Source organism: Magallana gigas, chromosome 7 (assembly GCF_963853765.1).
Source record: "Magallana gigas chromosome 7, xbMagGiga1.1, whole genome shotgun sequence".
In the NCBI taxonomy this organism is placed as follows: Eukaryota; Metazoa; Mollusca; class Bivalvia; order Ostreida; family Ostreidae; genus Magallana; species Magallana gigas.
In genome coordinates, this window is record NC_088859.1 from 44,253,527 (window position 1) to 44,263,537 (window position 10,011).

Genomic DNA, 10,011 nt, shown 5'->3' on the forward strand with positions numbered 1-10,011 from the left:
TAATAACTTAATAACATTTATGAGATATGCATTCGATTGACAAAATATAAACAGCGTGTACAATTATGAGACAGGTAAATCCAGGTAGATAATGTTCTAATGAGGTGACTGATAATCTGTGTACGATGATTTGGACTCTTGGGCTACTTCCCAAGGACTGGTTCCCAGGGTAACAGGGTTTGGAGGAACGGGCCGCGAAGAGACGGTATGGGGATTTGGCTGGGGTAGGACTGGATAGGCACTGGTTAGAATCCCGGCATACAGGCGGGATCTCATCGGCCACTTCTAAAGAGAAGAGGAAATTTATAATATACATGTATACATGTATATACACATACAATTTTATGATGTGTCGTGGAAAATAATCCTGCATGTGCATACTGTTCGGCATACTGTTCGGTTGGCTTTGTGGCTTTGTGGAAAAGTTTCTCAATCAAGCAGAAACTTGTCATTTTATAAATAATTATATCATAACATGTCTACGGTTTGCAAAAGACTGACAAAATAACAGTTTATGAGGAGTAAAAACCCAACATTTAAAAGACCTTTAATGTACAAGTTAACTAAGCCTCTGCCGTATCGTAATGTCGATCAGTAGTCTGATGCCATATTCACCGCGCAATAAACTAAGAAAAATACATGTCTTAATGCAAACATTTTCAACAAGCAATTAAATGTCCATGTTCCGATATAAAGTAACTGTTACACGAAGTTTCAGTCACTGGATTGGAGGAATTATAAACGATAAGAATTCTTTCATAAGCCCATGTAATACACGCATAAATATATTCAAATTTAAAGCTGCTTGGTCCGATTTTTCGTCATTACAGTATCAAATATTTTTTTTTTTTTCATAAAAGCCGTTTATCTTAGAAAATTATAGACTTTCTCCTATTTACACCAGCAGAATCGGTCTCCTTTCAAAGTTACAAATATTCAAAGTAAATAAAATTAATTTCTTTTTGGGCAAACGAAAAAACAAACCAAAATGCATCATGGAATGTTTAGAAAAGGGAACCGTTTGGTTTCGTCCCCCAAATGATTGGAGTTATACAACCCACATACTATGCATCGATTGTAAACAAAGCAAACCTTAGAATTATTAGCAAACAAAACGTACACAGGTTTATTTGTAATATCCCTGAACATTATGACCTTTATTTATAGCGATGTCAAAGTCGTAATACAACCATACCCGTCCTGACGTCAGGGGTGAATTTTAGCATGAGGCGAAATAACCCGATACCCTTTTATGTCTTATGTTTTGTTAACAAATTTTGTACATATTTTTTTTTCATTGAAATTTGGCTTAATTGACTGGGAAAACTACTGCAATGTGTATTATTATACATATACTTAGCATAACCATCGTTTAAAAACGTGCACAAAATTTGATATAACATCGGACCAAGCAGCTTTAATTTCTGTTTTAAGGAAGAAATGTATTTATTTACTTGTAAAATGTGTAGGATCTTTAGTATGCTATTTGATACACTGTGTTTTGTATTTATATGATTGTTATGGCTTTTTGCAATAAAATTATTTTTACATAAATTCAATTTCCAAAATTCCTGAACTCATTTATTTGTGTACATAATAAGAATTTAAGTTTTATAGCCTCCATATCACCAATTTGTTTTTGATATTTTGAAAATAGTCAAAACTGGGTGAGTTGTTTTGATTAAACCTAGTTTCTAAGATTATACATATCATGTAATATTTTTGTTTAATTTAATTTATTGTACGGGTTTTGTTTATAATAAGCGTTAAAGATGAATGTTTATATCCAAATATTTACTTTTTAATTTAATATTGTCTTTGTATTTAATAGCACTACAAATCGATTTTGTAAAAAGACATATAACATCAACGACGATTTTAATATTCAATCGTACATTTGTTGAAAATTATCTAGATATAAGTAATATGTAACCATTCGTTAAAGGACTATACATGTATATGGTTTGAGCCTAAAATGGCTCCCTTAAATGAACATTGTCATTTTACTGTAATGTTTTGTTTTATTTGTAAAAATATACATTTGATTTTTTTTCATAATTTTCATTTTGATTTTAGTGGCCACAATCTAAAAATATGACATCATAAAGTTAACCTTTTCCCACCATTTTCTCATTTTTAGCAAAAAACAGCTTGTTTTGAAGCAGTTTTTCTTTCAGGAAACATTGAGCGACTGCTTGAATAAACAACATATTTTCACCAAAGATGTATCTCTTCAATACTTATTAGTGACAAAAAGTTCGTTCTTGTTCAAAGAGTCGCTCTATATTTCCCTTTCGAAAAAAGATAAGAAAAATGTCCATTTTTGACTGATTTTGAATGAATTATAAAAAAATAGCGTCACTTCTGACGTCATATACTGCCAGTGGGTGCATATAAATGAAATAAATAGGTGAAAAACATATTTTATCATTTTAAAAATGGCGAATTATGGGGGCCAAATTTGACTAATATCATATATAGTTCTTTCATGAGGTGATTAAATACAGTCGGGCGTTATCAAATCTATCTAATAAAGAAAGATTCCTAATGACTTATACGAAATGTTTTACATATCCTTGCATGCAAAACAGAGAAATTTCAACACAGATGATTATTCAGATTTAATGGTTATTTGTAACTTAGAAATATAATGGTACAACCACACTTTCAAGTTTAAGTAATAAACACAATATATGTTAATTTTTTAAACCCGAAAACAGTATGCTTTCTCGTTTGAATTTGGCCAAACAAAACGAATGTGCGCAGAATCTTCAGAAAAATGACTACTTAATTCCCATACCTTTACTGGGTGCATTATACCATTGGCCGCGAATAGCTGATTGTCGTCCACCCCCTCATTCAGTGTCCTCATCAGGTGAGCGATGTATGTGGTAGCCAAAACAAGGACATCTAACTTTGACAATTTTGTATCCGGCGGAACCGCCGGAAGTGTCCGCTGGAGATCCAGAAAAGCACTACGCAGCGTCTTTACTCGCGATCTCTCACGAGCCGCGTTCCCGGCAATAATGGGCCGAATTTTTCGGAATCCACGGTCTGGTCCAAATTGACTGTTTTCTGTTGCAAAGGTATAATAGTTATCTGCACTGAACTGATGCATCATTGCATTCTGGGAATCACACATTTTGACAATGTCATTTGAATTTCCAAACTATTTCACTTTCAAAACCTTCTCAATGTTTCATTATAATAATTGCATACTTTTACCATCTGGACTGTCAATTTATAATTTCTTTCATTTATATATTCACGGGTTTTTCTTTGGCAGGTCGTGTGAAAGGCCAGTTTTAAGCAGAAAGTTCGGGCGAAATACTCTGTTCTGATTGGTCAAAAGTGACACTTACAGCACGCGACATTAATCGATCAAGCGGTTTACTAGACAAGATGGTTACATTTCAATCATGGTAAAAACAAGACAGTGCAATGCGAGTCTAGTTTACGATCAAATAATGACCATCATAAGTATAAATCAGACAATGTCAATACGAGTCGGGGGTGATTGGCAGTTCTGTGGTTTTCAGTTTCCTTGTGAAATCAATTAAGTCCTCTAAATTAAGCAACAAATATTTTCATTCCAAACAAAGCAAATTAGACACTTTGTCTGCAAATCGTTTGATGAGTAAATCTAGAATAGGCAAGGCACCGAACATTTCATTTTCACTGAAGTCTGAAGAAAATAACCAATAAATCTGAAAGATGAAGTAACATGGATATGTTTATATTGATAACGTTTTATTTTTGTATCAACAGGGGCCACTTTCTGCAAACCCTCTCATCTTCTAGAGACCAGTATTCTGGAATGTTTTCACGGAATCCTTATCTTGGTAAAACGGTAAAACAACAAAACGCTGAGCATTTTCGAAACAATTGTAATGAGATGCATCTATAATTCAGTCAAAAATTCTGATTGTGATAAAATTGGTCAAACTCGTTTATTAATTCGTCCCACAAATGAAATTAATTAGTAATTTTCGTTGTATTCTATTAATCAGCTGTATTTTATTTCTAATTAACCCAAATCTTTGTAACAATTTGACCACATGGCTATATCTAATAACCAGCAAGAATATTAAAGATAAATGTTAAATCATGCTTTCTTATGCTAACTAATCTTAACTGAAAGCGGTTGTCAAAGAATTCAGATATAACTGTTTAGCAAGATTTTTTTTATGATTAATAAGGTTTTTTTATGCACGAAATAAGGAATGAAAGAACGATTCATATAGCTTAGATATGATGGGATGAAATCGGAGAAAACGGAAATACAAAGAGTCCTATGGTGCATACATTTAGTTTGCAAGATAGACGTGATTAAACATGAACTAATGGAATTAGATGACAGTCAAACATGCAGCGAGTTTTACTTTGCACACATGTATTTCTACTCAAAATTATGGAGATCAAGTTGTGAGGCATTTAATGTATAATCAAAGTAGATGAGACAGTTTTGAATGATTTATGATAGATTTATTCATCTTGTAAGATTATAATGAAATTAAAATAAACTGTTTTCAGTAAACCGTTCTTTATACTCAATAAACTAAATTATTGCTCAGAAAGGTTTCTATCCTTCATAACAATAAGCCAAATATTTGCGGTAAGTTATAATTTGTTTTGTTTGGGGGGTTTTGCCTGGAAGGGTGGGGCCGTTGAAGAGCAAAAATGTTAAAAACTTTCTGATAAAAAAAGCTAAATATTTTACTAAGATTAGATAAAACTTCTCTTTTATTCTAAATGGAAGTGTGGTCGTTATAGATTGAACATTAGTAATAAATAGAATACCATAAAACAAACAGAGGAGCATCTCAGATTCTCTTCAAACTGGCGGCCTCCACCCACGATTTGCCTCATTTGATGACTTATTCATGATTCATAAAAAAGTGCAGTGTTGGTGGACAAAAAACTACCAAGTCATAATTAATATTGGCCTACTATAGCCATAAACGATTAAAGCCCCCAATGAACTGTCCGGACCGGCCCTTCCTGTCGACGCATTGACGAGGCGGCCAGTTAATGACAGCTGGTTGCTGATCTTCCCGTGGGAAAATAATCATCACCAGTATTTGTAAACAAACAACCTTAAACGTATTTACTTTTAGAAGAGACTCTTTGAGCAAGCTTGAAAAATATTATACTTGATGTGACTCAATCTATACCCAATTACTTTTAGAAGAGACTCTTTGAGCAAGCTTGAAAAATATTATACTTGATGTGACTCAATCTATACCCAATTACTTTTAGAAGAGACTCTTTGAGCAAGCTTGAAAAATATTATACTTGATGTGACTCAATCTATGCCCAATTACTTTTAGAAGAGACTCTTTGAGCAAGCTTGAAAAATATTATACTTGATGTGACTCAATCTATGCCCAATTATCTATACAGTCGTGTTTTTTCCAGTATCAATACTTCAGCATAGAAGATGAAATACATTTGTATATTTTTCATTTAAAAATTGTGTTTTAACATAGAAAGTATATTGATTAAAATTGCTAAATCACACACATTTTCACAGTTAAAGTCTTGAAAGCACTACAATCAAAAAGCGTCCAAAATAAGCGTACAAATGCAATAAGTTTTAAACAGAGTAAACAATTGTACACACCTTTTTATTATTTTATGCACTGAGACATGCGATTTGGATTTTATTCATACATACAACTTATTAATTTAAGTTCATCAAAGTTAATTTTATTTCTTATACATTGCGTCAAATACATTTAGTTGTAACAACTACAGGATAAAAACAGTATATTCGCTTAGTTTCAGATTGGAATACCTTTATTTATATCAGATTCATCAATTTTACAAATAGAGATGAACAGAAACTTTCACTCACATATGAATACATGTAAATATAGACATATATAAATGATTACTTTCTAGCAATAAGAGAAAATAAATAAGATTTTACATGTTTTTTTTGTAATCAGATTCTGGAGCATTCTCCTTCCAACAAGAAAATTTTCATACCTCATTTTTATTGTGTACGACTTTCTCTTAATCTAATAATATTCATATTTTTTTTTTTTTTAGCTCAATTATTTCCAGATCAGCACATTTTATGATTTGAAAAACAGATATTGCTTGATTAATAATATCAATATCTTAACAGTATCATTTTTCACATGTAAATATTTTAATTGTATTTCTTACCGATACGTGCTAATTAAATATCCCGTATGTATATGTATCTATATGTACATGCATCAACTCGGACTTCCATCTGTTGCACCGTTCATTTTTGAGTAATATTATTTCATTACTTTCATATCGTTCCTTGTTATTGTATAAATTAAATCATTCATTCATTGCATGCATTTCATAGTTATAATTTTCTTTCTTCTTCATTGTTTGTGTTAGATTTACAACTGTAACATTAGATCTAATGCCAAGCATCTATATGCACAAACCTACCAATTTCCATGTGTATCTTTTTGTGTGTGTGTGGTTATTTTAAAACCTCCATTTTGTTTTTTAATCCATACAGGTACATATAACATGGAATGTATGGTTAAAAAAAACCAAAGCTATTTCTCTATTTCAAAAACATATGCACCGCGGGGAGATCATTATGGTATACATTGATTGCATACCCATAGAATTATCAACAATTTTTTGTGGATTGTAATCTTTCGATCCATCATTCGATGGGATTAAATTACATGGCATCTGCTTGCACCTACAAATAATTAATTAAGTCTGTGCATAAAACGGAATTCGTTTTTTGGATGATAATATTAATGGATAGAGATATACCAATTTAATCCACCAAAACCGAGAAACCACGAATTTTAAGATTGGTGCAGACAGTAAATAATGCATATGAAATATATAGAAAATGTTATAAAGATGTCTAATGTCTAATGTATCGTGAAAAAGTCTTTAGAAATAACCCATAACAACAAAATATAATAAAGGATATAATTTATTAACGAACAAAACACCCGACGGTATTCTTGATAGAAAAAATAATAAAGCAATGATTTTTCTAAATGTCAAAAAGTTTATTAACTCTTTTCTCCGACATTCTAAAACAATATATTTCAATGTGATTCCTATTAATATAGAATTGCACAAGCGCACACGTAAACACGCCGGTATACAATAAAGGCAATCTTTACTTGACGAATAGGGAGACACCGTTAGGATTAAATGCCACAAGGAATGTTTGTGATGATGTTAAGGAACTTATGAAATGATGAATGGCCGGTTACTCATGCTGGTGACGTAACCGATATTCAAAATCGAAAAAATATTTCTGCAAAACATCTTATCACTAAAGATAGGCTAATTAGTACTATATGAATAAAAAAAAACATTTTTGTCTCAAAATTGTATATGTAAATCTTATTATTTGGAGGATTTCGAAGCTTGTACCAATTTGTTTGATAACGAGTGTACATTATACAATGTATGCATAATATATATCTGGCACTATATCGGGGTTCTCATTCCAAATTTTTGGTTAATGTTTCATTATGCTTAAAGGCGATCATGGCGCATGACGAAAATTTTGAGCACAATCATACACAGTCTTTAAAATAATACGCATTGCAGTTCTAAAAATGACATTGTTTGAAGATTTTGGTACGTAAACACAACAGGAAGTTTGAATATGTTTCAACTATTGAGCTTGTTTTAAGCGTTAGGCAATTATATAAAGCTGTGCTACGCTGAATAAACATATATAGAATCTATATATTTTTTTATAGCATGTTTGGTCCTCAGTGACTACCACCAACAGATATTTAGGGCATGGATGTACCCAGCCCCTCCCCATGTATTTCATTTTTTTTTTAAATAGAAAATATCATAATTTGCAAAATATTGTACAAAAAAAGTAACACATTCAAGTCAATAAGCTACATTTAAAAATCGAATATTTCGACTTATTTATGAAAACAGCATTTTAACTTTTTATGCTATTTTTTTTCATTTTCAAAATGATATTGAAAGGGAGAGGGGTATCCTTGTTAGTTGTGCCTGTGGCATTATCCTGATTACTTGGAACGGATTGTGATATAGATACATGTATCTTGTAAGTTGATATTATTGTTCGGGGTTTATTTTGGCATTTTGCTCTCCTACGTCACACATCTTCTTTATAATCATTACACATACAAGTACATATTTTGGAAAAAAAAAATTTAGTTTGCGTTTAGACATTTAAATATATGCCCAATGGGTTATTGTTCTTAGATTATAAAAAAAACAATTTAAAGCGGACACATATAAACATAAGAGGTTCTGTAAATGCATTATATAAATATAAATTTTCTTTTTGTTTGATCAAATAATTATTATAAGGATCTGAAATTAAAACATCTCATTACATCTCTAATATAGATAAATCCCAAAATATTGATATAAATAGTTGAGCACATAAATATAGATTCACTATCTCTGTGGAAGTATTACCTGTGGTAGTCTTTCTTTACACAGCCATGAGGTGTTTTGACTGACAAATAGAATTGACTCTCCTGTTAAACTGTGCATCAGCAATTTCCAATGACCACTGAAACGTTTAAACAATGATACACAATTATCGTTTATTTAATGAAATCAATATTGTTTTAATGATCGAAAAGACACATTTTTTCCTCTGTCTAGATACAATTTACATATTGTTTTAGATTTAAATTCGTCTAATGCATTTACCATTCTGATTTCATAATAACTTTCAGTGAAAAAAGAATCTTAAATGCTGTTATGTTTCATAAAAAAAATTATATAATTACAACTTTAGAACTACAATTATACATGTATTCAACTTTAAGTTTGGTTTATGTCAAAAGAACTAAATAAAAATAACTAGATTTTGCAGAGCACAGACACCCATGCTTTAAGATGAAGGAATGCTTCTCTATTTCAAACTCAATTTTAGACTTGCTCAAGTCTCTGTGCTTTCTTTTTTATATTTCTAGCAAATTTCACTGTGTTTTAGAACTTTGATTTCCTGCTCTCTACCATTCTTTAATGTCATCAAACATAGATGTTTGGCGACATCTGGAGGTATTTAAGAGAGCACTGAAATTATTAAACACAGAGACTTAAGAAAGTCTAACTCAATGCAAAAACCTTGATCACCGGAACTCTTAATGGATAAAATGGCTTTCAATCAGAATAATATACTGTTACCCTGGTTTCTTACGTCAAGACAATTGACAGTATTAAGGAATAAGAAATCATTCATTTAGCATCATGACGTTAATATATATGGTGGGTGTGACCAAATCCGATAAGTTTTATCAGTTTTGATCACCCTCGACCGTATTTGATCACCTTATAGAGGGCGAATCACTCTCATAGGCCCGATGGACCCGCGAGAGCGAAGATCTCCCTATAGACAACATGTGTATATCTTTAATGAGTAATAAATCCATTCAAACTATCCTTGTGTGTTCTTAAAAATCAATTCCCAATTACAAGAACAAATATTCCAAGGAACTCCGAATGGTAAAAAGATTTATCTCCATAAGAAATATGTTTTCCATTCCTGTGAAAATCTCTGGGTAAAAAAAAATTATGACGTTTTAATGAAACTTTCTTTTAGCATATATGTGCATTTGTTTGATAGAACCCGTCAAAATGTAATTGAAGCGATAACTTGAGACATGCTAAACTATATTATATAAGGACTTGAACAAATTTAACAAAGGTCCGATTCTTTTGGACCAACAATAAGATTAGAGTCCATTATATATACATTACACGCTCAACCGTTATAGAGACTATTCATAGTATGAACCCTATGGTGTATTTTTCTACAAACGGTAAAAAATCCCAGGCTACCAGGAACAAGTTGATTTTGTTATCAGTCTGCTTTAATGTTAATTTCACTGAGGAAATCTAACTTTTTAAAATTATTAAAATTCTGGTGGTTTTTTTTTTTAGTTTTGTGAAAAACTTTCCAAAATTGCTTTATATCGACCAATGCTATGATTATTTTTTTAAAATCTCGTGATTTTGTTTTAGATAAGTCAAACGTTT

General features: G+C 31.4%; 1 protein-coding gene across 1 annotated transcript; it reads right to left on the reverse strand.

Moving 5' to 3' along the window:
- On the reverse strand, nucleotides 1–3,304 carry LOC105327587 (transcription factor 24). Its single transcript, XM_011428160.4, has 2 exons — nucleotides 2,801–3,304; nucleotides 1–285 (listed from the first exon to the last, which is right to left on the reverse strand). The coding sequence occupies exons 1-2, from the start codon at nucleotides 3,140–3,142 to the stop codon at nucleotides 97–99; spliced, it is 531 nt and encodes a 176-aa protein (XP_011426462.1). The 5' UTR covers nucleotides 3,143–3,304; the 3' UTR covers nucleotides 1–96.
- Nucleotides 3,305–10,011: the final 6,707 nt, after the last annotated feature.